Here is a 20,969-nt window from a genome sequence, read left to right as displayed (position 1 = left end):
AAGTATTTCATCTATCTAGCTTAAGTCGCTGAGTTAAGTTCCGAGCCGTCGAGACGATCGATCAATTGATCGCAAGCTGTGTATACGTGCGTGTATTGCTACATCCATCAAGCTGCTTGCTTGGTTGGCTGGCTAGCTTTCCACGTTCGTGTATAGCTTCCGCTAGATTTGGTCTACGGGATCAAAAGCCAACAAGCCAGCCGTGTCCGTTACAAAATGGCAGCATCTTCAATGTGAGGAAGCCACACCCTCACTCACAAACTCCCCACGGTGTACATCGCAATCTAAGGTAGCATTATGGCGGCGTTGAGAAGGCAGCGTACTAACCGAATGTCATAAAACATGCCACCAAAATGAAGGTGAGAAAAATCTTTTGATAATGCAGATGAAAATTTCCAGAAAATTTGCCATTCGAGTTGACCGAACTATTTCCGACCCTGCGGCAGATGGTGCACGACGTCATGGAGGAAGCAATCAAGCAGAATATCGGTGTTGTCGCCGGCCTCCTCCGGGTGTTGTTCCATGACTGCATCCCACAGGTACATAACCTTATCTACTTTTTATTACTTGTTAAGGGCATAGCTTGGAGAGTGTTCTGCGGTTAAGCTGGACAGGATGCTGGTTGTGTTATCAGTTTCAAGCGACTGAATTGGCGGCCAGGTAAAAACTAAAATGTTGATTTCAGGAGGATCACGATTATGTCCGGGCACACAGTTTTGCTAATCCTAAGATAACTAGAACTCCTTTATGTCCAAGTTGATTTATATCAGTTGAGTCTGGTGAAAAGTACACAAGTTTCACTTTTCAGAGTGTATTTTTTGTTGGACATTTTCTGAGTGTATTTAGACATAATAGAATTTCAGTTAACTTTGATGGACGGATCCACGAATTTATGGATATGTAACCACAAATACTATGTACCACAGGGCTGCGATGCGTCGCTTCTACTGTTTGACAAGTTGTGGAGCGAGCTGAACATGCCTCAGAACACCGGAGGAGCGCATTGAATCTTATCGAGAACATCCGTGTCAAGGTGCAAGAGGATTACGGACCCAATCTGCTGCACCGACATCATGAACCTTGCCACACGCGAGGCCGCGATGCACGTTAAGGTGCCAGGCTATGAAGTGCCGCTCGATCTGCTGGATAGCCGCGGGCCGGCAGCGAGAGACAAAGTCGAGGAATTGCCAGGGCCCGACTTCAATGCCACCCAGATCCTCAAACTTTTCGAGAGTCGTGGTTTTGACAAGACCGACGTCGTGGCTCTATATGGCGCGCACACCATTGGGAGGTCAAGCGTCAAGTACCACTTCGGGAAGAATGCTGAGTTTGTCCGCGAGCTCCAGCATTCGTGTGCCAAAGACCCGAACCGGCTTTACGTGACCACCCCTAACGAGTTCGACAACAAGTACTACAATAACCTCATTGAGGGGAAAGGGGTGCCGACATGGCGCTCATACGTGACCCATACATCAGAGGGTTGCTCAACGGTTTTGCGCGGGACCAAGAGTGGTTCTTTTCCCAGTTCGGCACCTCCATGAGGAAGATGGCGCACTTGCCGAGTGAGTTCAGAAAGAATAGCGAGATTCGCAAGTGCAGCTGCTTCTGGGCTAACATTCATGGCCCTGAGGGGCCTACTTCTAACCCCGCGGCATCAGCTTGAGATCCCATTCCACCTTGCGTGTGTTTTCAGTGCCATTCAATAAGAGCTAAGGAGCTTAGCTTTTGTGCTTAGATAGGTTCCTCATGTGGCTTCTTATATGCTTGCTTCAAGTAATTATCTAGCATCACTAGTGGGAACTGGGACTTTAGCCCCGGTCCGTAAGGGGCTTTAGTTCCGGTTCACCAACCGGGATTAAAGGACGGGACTAAAGGCTAGGCCTTTAGTCCCGGCCCTGTTACAAGCCGGGACTAAAGGTGCTCCACGTGGACGCCTCGTAGCGCCCCCAGGGGCAGGACCTTTAGTCCCGGTTCGTTACACGGGCCGGGACTAAAGAGTTTCAGATTTTGCTTATTTTTGGGGTTTTTTTTTTGAATGAAATTATTTTTGGGTTTTAGGGTTTAGGTGTTCGGGAGATTAACGTGATGTCTCGTTTGGTGTTCGGGAATTAGTTTTCATATAATTTAAATAGAAATAATTATGCATATATATATATATATAAGATTAACTTATCTTACAAGCGAGCATATATATACAATTATATGGAGATCTAAATTATCGGGACTAGAACCCGTCTATTTGATTACATGGACGAACATCAGTAATGGCCCCTAGCTACACTAAATCGTCCTTTGTCATCTATAGCTTCCGTCCTCAGAAAGGTCGCAAGCTCCTCTGCAACAGCAATCGCGCGTTGCTCTGGTAGAACCTTCGTCCTCATGGCCGTGTACTATATAAGAATAGGAGATGAATATGAATATCAATCATGATAACAAAGAATGACGGGTAAAAATAAAGGTGTGAATGTTCATTGCTTACGTCGAATCTGTGATCCTTGTGCTCACAGGTAAACGTGCGAATGGTCTCGCAAACATAGTATCCGCATAGATGCGTTCCCCGTGGCTGCTGGTCGCACTTTACGAGAATAGAATATATATAATCAAAATAATAATCTAGCATCATAAATGTATTGAAAGTAGAAGTATATCATACTACTACTTACCTAAGCCGCTCTAAAGGTCAGCTTCTCAGGTAAGTTACCGAGAGTCACGCACTTGAACCGCTTTCAAACCCTGCCCGACAAGGATAATGATTTGCTAAGTTTTTCATTAATTGATATATCAGAAAATCATCGAAAGAGACCGATAGAGCGCAAGAATAATTGAAATTACCCTTGGAGCATGTCCTTGAGGCTTTGGAACTGTTCCAAGGGTCTCGATAATGGGTCGAAGGCATCAACTCTTCCCTTATCAATTTGAATGTCCAACAGAATCCAATGGAAACTGCACATGTATATATATATATATATGTGTGTGTGTGTGAGTAACTTATCAATTACACTTATAAGTGAATGGACAGAACAGAGTAAAGACCCTCACCTGAAGTTGTATGGAAACAATATGTGGTCACAAATTTTTTTGATCTATTAGAAACCTTAGAAGGTTTTCCTCCGTCTCCTTGGGTTTATCAGTTAGCGTCACTATATGTATTTTATTTGGGTCAATAAACCCAATATTTAGGATGCTATTACTTTTATAATCCAGAATCTTCATTCTGCATAATAGAGTACAAGTTATGTATAGACAATGAATTGAAATAACTAAACAAGTTATATGTAGACAACAAATTGAAAAACTTACAGACAATAGCAACTCATAAGCGATTTGTCGAGGGCGTCGCCATTGTACATCTGGAAGAGTTCATCAAAGTCGATATAGATTTCTTCGGGGCGGCCGTAGTACTCCCGTGGGACACTCAGCACGATCATCGTTCTCTCATTCTTTGATTCACTTAAGTACCATGTATGCAAGTAGCGCATATTTGTTGGGAGGTCATCTTTGCTAACCAAAGGCTCTCCCATGACAAACTGTGGCTTAGGGGCTACCACAGCCTTGGGTAACCTGTCGTCTTGGGAAGCCAGAACATCTTCAACCGAGACACCCCATTGAGCCGCCCAGTCCTTTGCTATTTCAAAATCTTGGCCCTGCACTGGAGGGGGAACATTCTCGGTTAACACCTTGAGGGGTGGGATCGACGGTTTGGCCTGTTGTCCAAGCTGAGGAACGTCTGATTTTTTCTTGCTTGTAGTTGAACTTGATTTGCTCCCACTTGCACTTGCACGTGATCTGCTCTTTTTCAATTCCTTCTGCAATGTGCGTGTATAGTCATCAGGCTTATGGTGTAAGTCATACTGTGATGGAAGGGTCGTGAAGTATTTTGCCCATGCTATTTGCTTCTCGGTGTATTCCGGGCGGGGCTCGGGTTCCTTCTTTTTCATCTGCGCATCATGATGTTCCTTTGCTATCCTGGCTTTTTCCTCGGGGGTACGATCATAAGGTCTGATAGGAAGATTAGCATGAGGTACCTTTGGGAGGGGCGACCGTTTGTGCTTTGGGGGGCTCCGTCGCTTAGAAATCGTCGGCGGAGCGTTCTTGGTGGCACGCTTCCGCTTAGTATCCTGTGCGGGCGGCGGCGGAGACGGACGACCCAAGTCCAGCAGCGATGATCGAGATGGACTCGTGTTGTGCTGGCCGATGTCATGTGGAGGGCTTGGAGGTAATGGAGGTGTAGGTGACCTGCGACGACTCGGAGGCGGTGTTGTCCTTGGGGCCGAGCCTGGAAGCTTGATGTAGTTCTTGTCACATAGGATGACTCCACCCAATACTTCGAGTGTCCTCTCATCTTGGGGTCCAGCTATGTCGAGCTCGATATCATGAAACCCCGCTAGGATTTCATCCACCCCGACTTTAGCAAAGCGAGCTGGAATCTCACGGCCATGCCAGCGTGCATCAGGGCCAGAAGGTAAATCTTGTCCGACGGCCACCTTCATGGATATGTTCTTGAATTTCTGATGGAGTTCACATGATGTTGACTCCTTGATTCCATCCACGGGGTAGCCGGGACCGCCCTCTATCATTCTTCGTGCATCGTCGGGCGGGGCCTCAGATTCAGCCACGCTACTTTTCCGCTTAGATGGGGCGCCGGTAATATCAAGTGTAGGATCTTCCTGGCGCGGTACTCCTCTAAGCGCATCAATCTGCTTCTGTTGCTCGTTAATCCTGGCAAGCAACTGGTTGAACATGTCATTCTCCTCATCCTGCTGCCGCTTCTTTGCTCTCTCTCCGCTTCTGTAAGTGTCTTGGTCTCTGGCAAACCCAAACCACCACGGGTAAGAAGGATCGAAGCCTCGCGTTCGTCCTCCATGTTCGTCATTGCCGAGGACCAGTGTGAGCAAATCTTTCTCTCTATCTGCAGTGAACTTTCTTTTTCCCTCCTTAATTTCTTTCACTATCCTTTTCCAATTCTCCCTGGGTATCCTAAGACCATCACTTCAAATGAGGTCCCCTGTTTTTTCATCATACGACCCACCATGCGCAAGGAACCAATTTCTTGCTCTCAATTCCCACTCATCACGGAGTGGTTCAGGTCCGATGCTTTTATCTAACAGATCTTGCTCTTTCTTATCCCACTTTGGGATGGCAGTCTCATAGCCCCCTGGCCCCAGCTTGTGGTGATATTTCTTCTTGTCGGCATTTATCTTTTCTTTTCTGATAATGCCTGGGCATCTTCTGACTCCTTGTACTCTTGAAATGCTTTCCACTGATTCGCCTGCTTGGCTAGATACCCCTCGAATACTGGCACTTTCTTTGTCTTCAGATAGTTTTTCCATAGCTTTTTCTTCCAGCTACGGAACAGTTCGGCCATCTTCTTTAGAGTCCACTGCTTGACTTTGGCCCTCAGTTTGTCTGCGGCGTCTTCATTCTCACATTCTAGCAGGTTGAAATGTGACATGAAATCATTCCAAAGATTATCTTTGTACCTTTCGGCGACATAGTCACTATCGGCTGCCCTTTGCGCTTGTTCCACTCCCGAACGCTGATCGAGACGTGATCCCTAATGAGAACTCCGCATTGCTTCTTGAATGTGTCAGCAGCATTCTTAGGAAGCTTGGGTTCGCCCGTAGGCAATATCACCTCAAAGGTGTAATGCGTCCGTGCATCCAACTTTCTAGTCGGGCCTCGTTTCGTAGTTTTGCTCGATGTGGAGGCCTAAGAGGGAGAAATATTCGTCAAATGAATGTATATGTATACAATATAGAGCTATCTCCAATATTTTTCACATATTACAAGTGATTGTCGAACTTCATATGTATACCTCGCCGGACTTTATTATTTCTTCACCGGCTTCTCCACCGGCTTCTCCATCAGTGGAGCTATCACCTTCTCCGTCATTGGACCTATCTCCTGCCCCATCGGCTTCATCTTCGTGTCGCTCGACCTCCATTCCAACGTCGGGGTTTAGATATGATGACGGAGATTCAGCTGGTTCAACGTCGGGGCCGTCTTTGATTATATCTTCGAGAAGTTCTTCCTCTTCGAGGTTCCTAATATGTGGATCCATAGTTCTGGAAAAAACGGATTCTCTTAACCTTTGTACCAAAAAAGAATTATTCTATCAGGAACTCCGTTCCAAAACAACTTTAGTCCCGGGTCATGGCTCCACCCGGGACTCCTAGATTTCTGCATAGTATTCAAAGTAGGAGTACTTTTCCAATTTGAGCATTCAATAAGCAAAACCAAATCATAAAATAAAGTAGTATTCAAATTAGCATGCATTCAATTTAAGCAAATACATCATCTCTTTTGTCCAACCATCGTCGAATATTATCACTAATACTCCTCGAATACTATCATACATATAGCATCACTGATACATCTAGAACCGTAGCGCCCGACGGGTATCGGCGCGGGCGGTGGACACCCAAAGAGAAGGAACCATCACAGGATCATAGCTCCAGTGAGATCCCCGAAGAACCTGCCAGGTATGCTCGAACCTGCCCTCCAACGCAACCATGTAGCGACGGACGTGCTCATCCTCCTCGCTAACAAGTGACGTACCACCTCCGCGGTGTCCGGAAGCCTCGGAACCCTCACTGGCCCACGCGACCGCCACCAAACAAGGATCGGGTCAACGACGGGCTGGCTCCTCACCAACCTACGCCCCCCGGAAGGTAGCACCTCCCAATACCAGCCGGGCGGAGCCCAGTCCCGGACAGGGCCCCTCTGATCAAGCAGGTGTCCTCCGCCGAGTCGACGACGAGGATGCGGGATAGGCATCGTAAAATGAACTAAAAAAATAAACTAGTTCTATTAATTTTCTTGCTAAAAATAAACTATTAACACTTAAGCATATACAATAGCAAAATTAAACTATTAACACTTAAGCATATACAATAGCAAAATTAAGCAATAATCTAAGAAACACTATGAACACTTAAGCATATACACTATACAATATTTCTTCTTCTTGTAACCCTACACTAATTTTTTCTCTTCTTCTATTTCTCCTCTTCTTCTACTTCTTCTTCAACTTCTACTTCTCCTCTTCTTCTACTACTTCTCCTCTTCTCTTCTTCTACTTCTCGTCTCCTCCTCTTCTAATTTTTTCTCTTCTTCTACTTCTCCTCTTCTTCTATTTTTCCTCTTCTTGTCCTCTCCTCCTCTTCTTATTCTCCTTTTTCTTCTTTTCTTCTCCTCCTCTTCTTATTTTCCCTTTTCCTAATTCTAAATATTACTAACCCTAATAATCTAGCACAAACCTAATAACAATAGGAATTAGATGACAAAAAAAATCTTTTTCTTCTTTTCTTCCCTTTGTCTTCCTTTCTTCTCCTTTTTCTTCTTTTCTGCTCCTTTTTCTTCTTTTCTTCTCCTTTTTCTTCTTTTCTTCTACTGGCCGGAGTGTTGGGGAGGAGGGGGCGGGGGCCTTACCGGCCGGAGGTGTCGACGGCGCGTGGCGAGGAGGACAGCGCGGCGCGCGGCGAGGAGGACGGCGGCGCGCGGCGAGGAGGACGGCGGTAGCGAGGAGGACGACGGCAACGGCGAGGAGGACGGCAGACGGCGGCGAGCAGGACAGCGGGCAGCCTGACGGCGTCGTCGAGTTCGTCGTTGTGCCGCACCGGGCAAGAGAACGAGAGCAAGAAGAAGAGAAATGGACGATTTGGTTTGGAATTTTTTGAAGTCCCGCTTATATAGGTGGATCTTTAGTCCCGGTGCGTGGCTCGAACCGGGACTAAAGACCCCCTTTAGTCCCGGGTGGAGCCACGACCCGGGACTAAAGGCCCTTTTTCGGGCAGACCAGAAGGCGGGAAGCAGGGGCCTTTACTCCCGGTGCGTGGCTCCACCCGAGACTAAAGGGGGTCTTTAGTCCCGGCGCGTGGCTCCATCCGGGACTAAAGCCCCTCCTCGGCTGCACGATAAGTTTAGTCCCACCTTGCCCAGCAAGCGGGACTAACACTTGTTTATAAGCCCCGTTGCAGCTTCTCCATCGAGCTCCTCTCTAAAACAGGCTTACGGGCCTAAACTCATTGAAAATTGAAACTATATTCGAAATTATGGAGAAAATTCAACCTGAATTCAAAGTGATTTCACTTTGAATTTAGGTTGAATTTTCTCTATAAATTCTCATATAGTTTCAATTTTTTTCTATTTTCAAAATTAATTATTTTGACTATCCAAACTATTATCTATTTTGTTATTTTCAATTAAAAACTATGTTTATTAAAAATTCTTTTTGCATATTTGAGAATTTGACAAAACTATGATAATGAAAAGTGTTTGAAATTGAATAAATAATTCAAAACTATTTTCTATTTTCGAAAGTAATTATTTTGACTATCCAAACTATTAACTATTTTGTTATTTTCAATTAAAAACTATGTTTATTAAAAGTCTTATTCCATATTTGAGAATTTGACAAAACTATGATAATGAATAGTGTTTGAAATTGAATAAATAATTCAAAACTATTTTCTATTTTCGAAAGTAATTATTTTGACTATCCAAACTATTAACTATTTTGTTATTTTCAATTAAAAACTATGTTTATTAAAATTCTTATTCCATATTTGAGAATTTGACAAAACTATGATAATGAAAAGTGTTTGAAATTGAATAAATAATGCAAAACTATTTTCTATTTTCAAAAGTAATTATTTTGACTATCCAAACTATTAACTATTTTGTTATTTTCAATTAAAAACTATGTTTATTAAAATTCTTTTTGCATATTTGAGAATTTGACAAAACTATGATAATGAAAAGTGTTTGAAATTGAATAAATAATGCAAAACTATTTTCTATTTTCAAAAGTAATTATTTTGACTAGCCAAACTATTAACTATTTTCCTATTTTCAATTAAAAACTATGTTTATTAAAATTATTTTTGCATCTTTGAGAATTTGACAAAACTATGATAATGAAAAGTGTTTGAAATTGAATAAATAATGCAAAACTATTTTCAATTTTCAAAAGTAATTATTTTGACTATCCAAACTATTAACTTATTTTTTTTTAGCTAGTTGACCCTGAAATTGAAAAGCACTACAAATGAACTCTGAAAATGTTGAAAGTTGGCATGCTATCATCATTTCACCCACATAGCATGTGTTAAAAAGTTGAGAGGGCTACGACAAAAACTGGATGCACTTCGTGTACAAAACGGACAATCTCTCTCGAAGTATCAGCGTTTCGAACGAGAACTCATCTCTTACAAAGGGATTTTATTTTTCTGAACTTATTTGAACTCCATACTTTTTGTGTGTTCAAAATGCACCATTCAAAGGCACATCACAAAATTTCAACAATTTCTGACTTCATTTGGTATTCTTCGTGCATTTACTTATTTTTTGAGCTAGTTGACCTTGAAATTGAAAAGAACTACAAATGAACTCTGAAAATGTTGAAAGTTGGCATGCTATCATCATTTCACCCACATAGAATGTGTCAAAAAGTTGAGAGGGCTACGACAAAAACTGGATGCACTCCGTGTACAAAACGGACAATCTCTCTCGAAGTATCAACGTTTCGAACGAGAACTCATCTCTTACAAAGGGATTTCATTTTTTGAACTTATTTGCACTCCATACTTTTTGTGTGTTCAAAATGCACAATTCAAAGGCACATCACAAAATTTCAACAATTTCTGACTTCATTTGGTATTCTTCGTGCATTTACTTATTTTTTTTCGAGCTAGTTGACCCTGAAATTGAAAAGCACTACAAATGAACTCTGAAAATGTTGAAAGTTGGCATGCCATCATCATTTCACCCACATAGCATGTGTTAAAAAGTTGAGAGGGCTACGACAAAAACTGGATGCACTTCGTGTATAAAACGGACAATCTCTCTCGAAGTATCAGTGTTTCGAACGAGAACTCATCTCTTACAAAGGGATTTCATTTTTTGAACTTATTTGAACTCCATACTTTTTGTGTGTTCAAAATGCACCATTCAAAGGCACATCACAAAATTTCAACAATTTCTGACTTCATTTGGTATTGTTCGTGCATTTACTTTTTTTTGAGCTAGTTGACCCTGAAATTGAAAAGCACTACAAATGAACTCTAAAAATGTTGAAAGTTAGCATGCTATCATAATTTCACCCACATAGCATGTGTTAAAAATTTGAGAGGGCTACGACAAAAACTGGATGCACTTCGTGTACAAAACGGACAATCTCTCTCGAAGTATCAGGGTTTCGAACGAGAACTCATCTCTTATTAAGGGATTTCATTTTTTTGAAGTTATTTGAACTCCATACTTTTTGTGTGTTCAAAATGCACCATTCAAAGGCACATCACAAAATTTCAACAATTTCTGACTTCATTTGGTATTCTTCGTGCATTTACTTATTCTTTTTGAGCTAGTTGACCCTGAAATTGAAAAGCACTACAAATGAACTTTGAAAATGTTGAAAGTTGGCATGCTATCATCATTTCACCCACATAGCATGTGTTAAAAAGTTGAGAGGGCTACGACAAAAACTGGATGCACTTCGTGTACAAAACGGACAATCTCTCTCGAAGTATCAGCGTTTCGAACGAGAACTCATCTCTTACAAAGGGATTTCATTTTTTTGAAGTTATTTGAACTCCATACTTTTTGTGTGTTCAAAATGCACCATTCAAAGGCACATCACAAAATTTCAACAATTTCTGACTTCATTTGCTATTCTTCGTGCATTTACTTTTTTTTTTTGAGCTAGTTGACCCTGAAATTGAAAAGCACTACAAATGAACTCTGAAAATGTTGAAAGTTGGCATGCTATCATCATTTCACCCACATAGCATGTGTTAAAAAGTTGAGAGGGCTACGACAAAAACTGGATGCACTTCGTGTACAAAACGGACAATCTCTCTCGAAGTATCAGCGTTTCGAACGAGAACTCATCTCTTACAAAGGGATTTTATTTTTCTGAACTTATTTGAACTCCATACTTTTTGTGTGTTCAAAATGCACCATTCAAAGGCACATCACAAAATTTCAACAATTTCTGACTTCATTTGGTATTCTTCGTGCATTTACTTATTTTTTGAGCTAGTTGACCTTGAAATTGAAAAGAACTACAAATGAACTCTGAAAATGTTGAAAGTTGGCATGCTATCATCATTTCACCCACATAGAATGTGTCAAAAAGTTGAGAGGGCTACGACAAAAACTGGATGCACTCCGTGTACAAAACGGACAATCTCTCTCGAAGTATCAACGTTTCGAACGAGAACTCATCTCTTACAAAGGGATTTCATTTTTTGAACTTATTTGCACTCCATACTTTTTGTGTGTTCAAAATGCACAATTCAAAGGCACATCACAAAATTTCAACAATTTCTGACTTCATTTGGTATTCTTCGTGCATTTACTTATTTTTTTTCGAGCTAGTTGACCCTGAAATTGAAAAGCACTACAAATGAACTCTGAAAATGTTGAAAGTTGGCATGCCATCATCATTTCACCCACATAGCATGTGTTAAAAAGTTGAGAGGGCTACGACAAAAACTGGATGCACTTCGTGTATAAAACGGACAATCTCTCTCGAAGTATCAGTGTTTCGAACGAGAACTCATCTCTTACAAAGGGATTTCATTTTTTGAACTTATTTGAACTCCATACTTTTTGTGTGTTCAAAATGCACCATTCAAAGGCACATCACAAAATTTCAACAATTTCTGACTTCATTTGGTATTGTTCGTGCATTTACTTTTTTTTGAGCTAGTTGACCCTGAAATTGAAAAGCACTACAAATGAACTCTAAAAATGTTGAAAGTTAGCATGCTATCATAATTTCACCCACATAGCATGTGTTAAAAATTTGAGAGGGCTACGACAAAAACTGGATGCACTTCGTGTACAAAACGGACAATCTCTCTCGAAGTATCAGGGTTTCGAACGAGAACTCATCTCTTATTAAGGGATTTCATTTTTTTGAAGTTATTTGAACTCCATACTTTTTGTGTGTTCAAAATGCACCATTCAAAGGCACATCACAAAATTTCAACAATTTCTGACTTCATTTGGTATTCTTCGTGCATTTACTTATTCTTTTTGAGCTAGTTGACCCTGAAATTGAAAAGCACTACAAATGAACTTTGAAAATGTTGAAAGTTGGCATGCTATCATCATTTCACCCACATAGCATGTGTTAAAAAGTTGAGAGGGCTACGACAAAAACTGGATGCACTTCGTGTACAAAACGGACAATCTCTCTCGAAGTATCAGCGTTTCGAACGAGAACTCATCTCTTACAAAGGGATTTCATTTTTTTGAAGTTATTTGAACTCCATACTTTTTGTGTGTTCAAAATGCACCATTCAAAGGCACATCACAAAATTTCAACAATTTCTGACTTCATTTGCTATTCTTCGTGCATTTACTTTTTTTTTTGAGCTAGTTGACCCTGAAATTGAAAAGCACTACAAATGAACTCTGAAAATGTTGAAAGTTGGCATGCTATCATCATTTCACCCACATAGCATGTGCGAGAAAGTTGAGAGGGTTACGTTAAAAACTGGATGCACTTCGTGTACAAAATGGACAATCTCTTTGGAAGTAGAAGCGAGCCCCACAATAAGAGACGACATTCTTCTTCTCTCATATATGGTGGACACTAGCTCACCTGATTTTTCAACCGTCGATGATGGTCGCTACTCCTACTTCCCCTAGTGCATAACACTACTGAAATTCAGAAATTTGCCGTCTGCCAAGGCGGACGGCAAAGGGGGCAACCACGGACGGCAAAGGCTTTGCCGTCTGCCCCCTCATGGCAAAGTAGACGGTAAAAAAAATCCGGTGAAGAGGCTCTTTGCCGTCTGCTTTCACAAAGCGGACGGCAAAGAATCTTTGCCATGAGGGGGCAGACGGCAAAATAAGTGGGACGACATATATTGCAACGTCCCCGTTAAGTGTTAACGGCATGTCTCCTCTCTTTGCCGTCTGCCTCCCCCCCTTTGCCATGTGGGGGCAGACGGCAAAGAGGGGAGAGAGAGGGGGCAGATTCCCTCTTTGCCGTCTGCCTCCCCCCCTTTGCCATGTGGGGCAGACGGCAAAGAGGGGAGAGAGAGGGGGCTGATTCCCTCTTTGCCGTCTGCCTCCCCCCCTTTGCCATGTGGGGGCAGACGGCAAAGAGGGGAGAGAGAGGGGGCTGATTCCCTCTTTGCCGTCTGCCTCCCCCCCTTTGCCATGTGGGGGCAGACGGCAAAGAGGGGAGAGAGAGGGGGCTGATTCCCTCTTGGCCGTCTGCCTCCCCCCTTTGCCATGTGGGGGCAGACGACAAAGAGGGGAGAGAGAGGGGGCAGATTCCCTCTTTGCCGTCTGCCTCCCCCCCTTTGCCATGTGGGGGCAGACGGCAAAGAGGGGAACCAGCCCCTTTTTTATTTATTTTTTGTTATATCCAGCATTTTTAACAATAATCAGGATATATATATATATATTTGACATAAATAAATTTCTTTCCGTACTCATAACCATATTAAAATAACTCTCATCCATAGTGCATACATATTATGGAAGTTACATCCGTACCAAACCATATATTACACCAGTTTCATCCACGTGCATACAAAGTTTCATATATTCATATACTACAATAGTTTCACTACAACCCATGGTACAAGAAATAATCTTCAAGCATTCCATCAACCAAGCTTCCCGTGAAGTGAAGGTAATCTGCAAAATGACAAATAAGAAAGTTAGAAAAATAATACTAGATGAAGTAGTGTATATATAGGTTATTTCGGAGAGAAATTAGCTAAGTATAGACCATTTAGGAGCTAACTAAGCTAATTATGTCATTTCGGTGGAACCCTAGCTAACTATAGGAGAAGAGAAAGAGAAGAAGAAGTAAAAGAAGGAGGAGGAGGAGGAGAAGGAGAAGGAAGAGGAGAAGAAGAAGAAAAAGGAGGAGGAGGAGGAGGAGGAGGAGAAGGAGAAGGAAGAGGAGAAGAAGAAGAAGGAGAAGAAGAAGGAGAAGAAGGAGAAGAAGAAGAAGAAGGAGCGGGCGACGCTTGATCGAGCGCTTCGAGCATTGCTTGATGTGCTGCACGAGCCATCGCATGCCTCGTCTGCTGCGTGCTTTAGCAGGTAACTTGGCGCAGCGGTAATCATGTCCACCATGTTGGTGATGCCGCGTTGTTCGTCCGGGAGGAAGAAAAACATGTTGAACTGAGTGTTATCAGCATCGACAGCTGCAGCAGCGCCTCGACCGCGGCGACGCTTGAGAGGAGCTGCGTCGGCATCTGCCTCAGGTTTCCATGGGCCCCGATACGGGAGCTTGAGCACCTTGAAACCGTCCACACAAGAGATAAACTGTGATTGAGGACCCTTCCACATGAACTTTGCCGTGACGCAGCTACCGTCGAGAAGGTGAAACTTGCCGGACGATGTGTCCACACACTTGAACGGATTGCGCCACAGGCCCTTGAAGTAGACCGCGTTAGCGACCACAAGGGCGGTGTCAGCGTTGATGTCGCTCGGAGAAAAGATGGTGGTGATGAGGCTGTTTGTGGCCTTTTTCACCCAGTCGTTCATAATCTCCACTGCTTCCTCCGGCTGCAGATATATATTGACAAATGAAATTTTAATAGAGATCTCTTTTTTGTAATATAATGGATATAATGGTACGCACAAATTCCACGAAATCGAATTAAAGAACCAGTATGATACAAGGGTAGGCCTGGGATCACGAGTAAGACTTTCATCGTCGGCGAAGTCGACTGTGCGAGCCTGGGATTTGTAAGACTTGGTGGCAACGTCCCGGAACGCTTTCTTCAGCGCGCCGCAGGAAGCGTCGAGCCAGACGCCGCCGCCGAAGAGCACGCAGGGTGCGCTGTCGTCGTTCGCCTGGTCGGCGAGGACAGTTTCCGCCACGCGCCGCCCGAAGGCGGCCAGATCAGCCGCCGACGGCGCGCCCAGGAAGCTGAGCAGCTGGGCCTTCATGGCACCGCGAGCCCCCGCACCCCGCAGTAAGCAGCGCATGCACCGTGTGGATCGACAGAGAGCACATAACCGCAGGCACGTTTTTTTCAAAGATTGAACCCTGCTTCAACTAGTTCATCATAAATTACCACACGTTGTGACGGAATGACCTTGATCAGAAAAACCGTGATCACTTCGGGTTTCTATTGAAAAACCTCAACCTCGAGATAACCCAAAGCATCCTCGGAATCCTTCGCACAAGACGTTCGAGAAAGGTAAAACAAGTTCAACAAGGCTGTCCCACGTGCCGATATCCCGATAGGAGCCGCGTATCTCGTTCTCAAGGCTCGATTAGATTAGCGTAGCGTACAGTGGCCTGATAGAAATCATCCGAGTTGTCCGGGTTGGTCCCGCACACGACTCTGTTTTGAACCAGTACCATCATCACCGGCCTTCCCTGTACTGTGTTGAATTACTCCTCGGGTTCATGATGCCCTATGTTTTTCAGTATTAACAAAATTATTAGGTTAGTCAACTAGAGGCTCACTAGGGACATTATTTTGTCTATATATATCCACACATGCATTTTTGTTTTCTTTCAATACAATTATAGCATGGATAATAAATGATTATCTTGGAAAAAGAAATATAATAATAACTATTTTATCATTGCCTCTAGGGCATATTTCCAACAGTCTCCCACTTAAACTAGATTCAATAATCTAGCCTCACATCTCTACGTGATTTACAATGTAATGCATCTAACACCCATACAGTTCTGATGTTGATCATGCTTTGCTCGTGGAAGAGGTTTAGTCAGCGGATCTGCAACATTCAGATCCGTGTGCACTTTGTAAATATTTATGTCCTCCTCCTTGATGTAATTGCGGATGACGTTGAAGCGTCGCTTTATGTGTTTGGTCCTCTTGTGAAACCTTGGTTCCTTGGCTAGAGCAATGGCACCAGTGTTGTCACAGAATAGATTGATTGGAGCAGTGCACTTGGCACTACTCCAAGATCTGACATGAACTGCTTCATCCAGACACCCTCCTTAACCGCCTCTGAGGCAGCTATGTACTCCGTTTCGCATGTAGAATCAGCTATGACGCTTTGCTTGGAAATGCACCAGCTTACCGCACCCCGTTTAAGAATAAATACGTATTCGGTTTGAAACTTAGAGTCATCCGGATCGGTGTCAAATCTTGCATGGATGTAACCCTTTACGACGAGCTCTTCGTCAACTCCATAAACGAGAAACATTTCCTTAGTCCTTTTCAGATACTTCAGAATATTCTTGACCGCCGCCCAGTGTTTCACTCCTGGATCACTTTGAAACCTGCCTACCATACTTATGGCAAGGCTGACATCCGGTCTTGTGCACAACATTGCATACATGATAGACCCTATGGTTGAAGCATAGGGGACGACAGTCATCTTTTCTCTATCATATGCAGTTACTGGACATTGAGTCTTACTCAACTTTATACCTTGTAACACAGGCAAGAATCCTTTCTTGGATTATTCCATTTTGAACTTCTTCAATACTTTACCAAGATATGTGCTTTGTGAAAGAGCTATTAGGTGCCTTGACCTATCTCTATAGATCTTTATGCCCAATATGTAAGCAGCTTCTCCTAGGTCCTTCATTGAAAAAACTTTTATTCAAATAATCTTTTACGCTTTTTCCAAAACTCTACATTGTTTCCAATCAGCAATATGTCGTCAACATATAATATTAGAAACGCTATAGAGCTCCCACTCACGTTCTTGTAAATACAAGCTTCTTCAAAAACTTGTACAAACCCAAACGCCTTGATCAGCTCATCAAAGCACTGATTCCAACTCCGAGATGCTTACACCAGTCCATAAATGAATTGCTGAAGCTTGCACACTTTGTTAGCATTCTTTGGATTGTCAAAACCTTCCGGTTGCATCATATACAACTCTTCCTTAAGAAACTCGTTAAGGAACGCCGTTTTGACAACGAGACAGTAGCTGCATTGCGAGCTGACTGTGAAAGGGGAGAATACTCATCAAATTTGAACCTCTATTATAATCAAGGGGATTTGTGGGTGCACAAATAGCCCCGTTTCAACGGATATATTCTTAGCTAGTGGTGCCCTTATTATACACTCTAGGGCTGAACTGTGAAATCGGTTGATCTTTTGACCGCATGCTGGCATTTCATAAAGCCATTTTCATCCATGTCCACGATGACATCTCGTGCCTCAGGCTTGCTGTTTCTTTTCTTTATCGAATGCAGATGGTTTTCTCGCTTGTTTTGTCAACGACGCGGTGATCATAGCGAGCACGTGTAATCATCTTGGTTCTTGGAGTTGTTTGCTTAATTTAACTTGCTTAGCAGGATCAATGCAGCCAACTACCGTCGGTGCTTGATCAGTTGATCTAGTGCTATATACTAATTCTCCTTTGTACTGGTACCCACCAAGTTGGAGTGTCGTTTATACATGCTGTCAGTGCTTTGATTACATAGCTCCCGCCGTGAAGGTAGAAAGACACCTATACGTGTCCAACAAGATAGTACTCACAATTAATCCTTTAATGAAAAGAATGCTACGCTTATACTTCCTACGTCACGGTTTAGAAGACACAGTTAAAGTTGCGTGCGTTTTTAAAATAGACAATGTTTAAGGCGCGAAAGCAATTACTCTTATTAATTAGTACTAGTACTAGTCATGCATGCGCCCTCCCGATTTGCTCCTCATCATTAGTACTAGTATTTTCTCAGTTGATTAGGCGCATTAGGATCTACACCTGCTACATCTCACAACCAATCGATAACTACCTTGGTCCCAGAGATTTTCAAGAGTGCCTTCTAAACCGTGACGGATGGAGTATAATGGGTATATAATCCTAGCCACATATTCCGTTAAACTCATCCAGTAATTTAGCAAAACCGCCCTTTAGTTGCTTGAAGTCAAATCCTCTCTCAAACAAACAAGAAAGAGAATTGCATCATCTTGGACGTGAGGATGCCACACTCTCGCTCAATGTATAGTTGCAATTTGACATTGAACTGGATGGCATACACCAATGCACGTGATGCACAAATACATAGTTTCCCAATTAGTGCGCGCACATTCTCGATCCATTTTCTTAGGTAGATGATGTTAGAGATTGTAAAGTATGTTATATTATAAAAGATGTTAGGGATTGTAAATGGTTTCCTTCATTTTTTTTATTAGCTAGCGTCAAGTTTTTTCTATATGTATAGTAGCTAGCATTGATCAAGCACGGAGAAACAGAGGACACTTCTCTCTATTAGGTATCTAACACAATATGAAACCGCTAAATTAACCCTCCAAAACCCCCAACCCCCCCCCCCCCCCCCCCAATTAAAAAAACCCAGCTCCGGTCAGATGCTGACCCGTGGATGCCATTTGGTCCCGGTTGGTGTTACCAACCAAGACTAAAGTTTCTCCTGTCTGGGTTCCCCGCAGCGGCCACGTGTAGACCCATTTGTCCCGGTTGGTAAGCGAACCGGGACTAAAGGTTTTGGGCTTCAGTCCCGATCCTTTAGTCCCGGTTCCGGAACCGGGACAAATGAGTCATTTTCTACTAGTGTTGATAGTCACCCAGTTACGTTGCGACGTTTGATACACAGAGGGTATTCTTCCGATGCCAGTGAGTTACATGATCTCATGGTCATAGAAATATATACTTGACATGCAGAAAAACAGTAGCAATAAAACAACACGATCACATGCTACATTCATAGTTTGGATCTTATCCATCACATCATTCTCCTAATGATGTGATCCCGTTATCAAGTGAAAACACTTGTCTATGCCTAGAAAACCTTAACCATCTTTGATGACCGATCTAATCAACTAGAGACCTACTCCCTCCGTTTCGGTTTATAAGTCATCTTACGAAAATCAAATAATCCCAAAACACTAAGGCACGATGCATTAACTTTCACCTTGTTTCTTGTTTTTTGACTTGAATAAAGGATTCAACCAATAAGAGACGTGGGACGTTTATGTTTTTAATGGCTTAAGACTAACTAGCACGACATGCATTGGTCAATTCATTGCATCCAATGGTATTAATTAGCAAGTTAACATTAATTTCTCTTGTTTTCATCTCCGTCTTGGTTGCGGTGCACAACCTAAGATGACCTATAAACCGAGACGGAGGGAGTATTAGGGATAGTGTGTTGTCTATGTATCGACACATGTATACACTACAAGAAAAACGCTCAATTATGAACAAAAATAATGACAGTGGTTTAATTGGTCATTGATCCATGACCAAAATTCTAAAATTAGTCATGGCAAGTCTAAGAGGGTCCAAAGCACATAACGTTATGATCTTTTGCGTTCATTAGGTCATGATCCTGTTGCACAAAATGGTCATTAAGATGTGTAGAATTATTTATAATCATATTATAATGCTACATGACCAAATATAAGATCATAAACATATGCGTGGAGGTGACTGGACGACACCTCATTAGTTTTACCTATGTGTCATGTATTGAGAGCAAAATTTTATTTTATACGTATATGAATGAAGTAAATTATATAAGATAAATACCAATAAATTATAATTATTCATTTTAATATTTTAAATATTTTAAAAAATACATTATAATTATCAAAATGAAATATATGAGCCCATGCTAATCTCATAACGTGTAGACCCTATTTAGATAAATGTTTTGAAAGGTGGTATATGGTACCTTAACTTGGTGTTTCACACAATAAAAACTTAAACATGACAACAAAAAATATGTGGGTGAATTTTTTAGTAATGCCAAATACTATCATAATTAAATGAATAGTGTTTCCACTCACAACACTCAACCAAAAAATATAAATTTCTTTTGAGGTAAATAATAAATATTGTACAATACTTTTTAGGCAATCAAAAAATACAACTAGAGACAACAATATGGGTCCATATTTCCTAAATTCAATATCTATACGGACTAGTATCTCAGACTAATATCTAAATCCAATATGTGTCCATAAATATTGGGTCATTTAAGCATACCACATGAGGCTAATATGTTGAGTGTTTACCCGAAATAAAAAGATAAAAATATAAAAGAAACAAAAAAACACAATTACGTAAGCTGGATTCTAATTGGTGGAATCATTTATGCCACGGATCGATGACATGGCATAAATCCTACCGTCCATTGCTAGCAATCCCACATCCATCCATCCATTCATCCATATGAAGAAAAGAAGAAAAGAAAACTAGCAGACCCACTACTCGTCCTCCTGAACCCTACCCAGCCACTGGTCGCCTCCTCCCCCTACAGATCGCCGCCGCCGCCACCTCCATTCACCACCTACCACGGCGCTGCTCCCTGCTAGATCCGTCTTCTGCCGCATCCCAAGTCGCCGCCCTCCCGATCCCCCTCCCTTCCTCTGCTCCGGACACCCCATCTCCATCGAGCCGGACGACCCGTCCACCTCTACGGGCGGTGGCTGCGACGTAGCAAGGTCAGGGAGCAATGGCGCCGCCCGGGTCGCGGCGGTGGGCGTACGTGCGGATCATGGCAGACACCATCCTCGGCGGCGGCCTTGGCTTCTACGTCATGCACCGCATCGAGACCTCCTACAAGGTACGACGGCTCCCGTCCCACCAGCCTACTGCGATTTGGTCGAAGCCGCGGTGCTCACCCCCGCTGTCTTGTCGTGTGCTGCGCCCGCAGACAAAAATGAGGAGAGGCTGCGGAGGTACGAGGCGCACTTGCTCACCAAGGAGAAGGAGGCGCAGCAGCTGCAGGACGAGGGCTGCCGCGAGGACCAGGCGCAGCTCCTGTCGGACTCCTGATCCCCTTTCCTCCCTTTGCGCGCGCCGGCTCGCCTTCCCGAGATGTTAGGTCAGTGCTACTTGTACCTACCATGCATCTTTGATAGGAGTATTTGTTTACTGGTATGGTCTGAATTGCGTGATAAATTTTGGGGCCTAATGCCAAAATTCAGAGCTGTTTGTATTGCCTGTTAGTACCTTGGACTATCAAAAATACAAGATCGTGTGAAAAATGATCTTGTATTTTTGACACTGGACGGAGCTAGTAG

The 20,969-nt window shown here is 42.7% G+C and overlaps 1 protein-coding gene and 2 pseudogenes across 1 annotated transcript; 2 read left to right on the top strand and 1 right to left on the bottom strand.

Moving 5' to 3' along the window:
• Nucleotides 1-297: 297 nt before the first annotated feature.
• Nucleotides 298-1,663, top strand: LOC123428947 (annotated as a pseudogene).
• A 1,530-nt stretch (nucleotides 1,664-3,193) lies between these two features.
• Nucleotides 3,194-14,998, bottom strand: LOC123428946 (annotated as a pseudogene).
• Nucleotides 14,999-20,398: 5,400 nt separating this feature from the next.
• LOC123431310 lies at nucleotides 20,399-20,721 on the top strand. Its single transcript, XM_045115132.1, has 2 exons — nucleotides 20,399-20,517; nucleotides 20,607-20,721. Exons 1-2 carry the CDS (start codon nucleotides 20,399-20,401, stop codon nucleotides 20,719-20,721), a joined length of 234 nt encoding a protein of 77 aa, XP_044971067.1.
• Nucleotides 20,722-20,969: the final 248 nt, after the last annotated feature.

The sequence above is a fragment of the Hordeum vulgare genome, chromosome 2H (genome assembly GCF_904849725.1).
Source record: "Hordeum vulgare subsp. vulgare chromosome 2H, MorexV3_pseudomolecules_assembly, whole genome shotgun sequence".
NCBI classification, from domain to species: Eukaryota; Viridiplantae; Streptophyta; class Magnoliopsida; order Poales; family Poaceae; genus Hordeum; species Hordeum vulgare.
Note: the sequence above shows the minus strand (reverse complement) of the source record. Positions and strands in the feature narration are given on the sequence as shown.

Bases quoted from the DNA above. Each gene is read 5' to 3' on its own strand.
- LOC123431310 (XM_045115132.1), top strand. From the start codon at position 20,399: ATGGCGCCGCCCGGGTCGCGGCGGTGGGCGTACGTGCGGATCATGGCA. The intron at 20,518-20,606 runs GCTCCCGTCCCA...CGCAGACAAAAA, and splicing joins ACCTCCTACAAGGTACGACG to TGAGGAGAGGCTGCGGAGGT.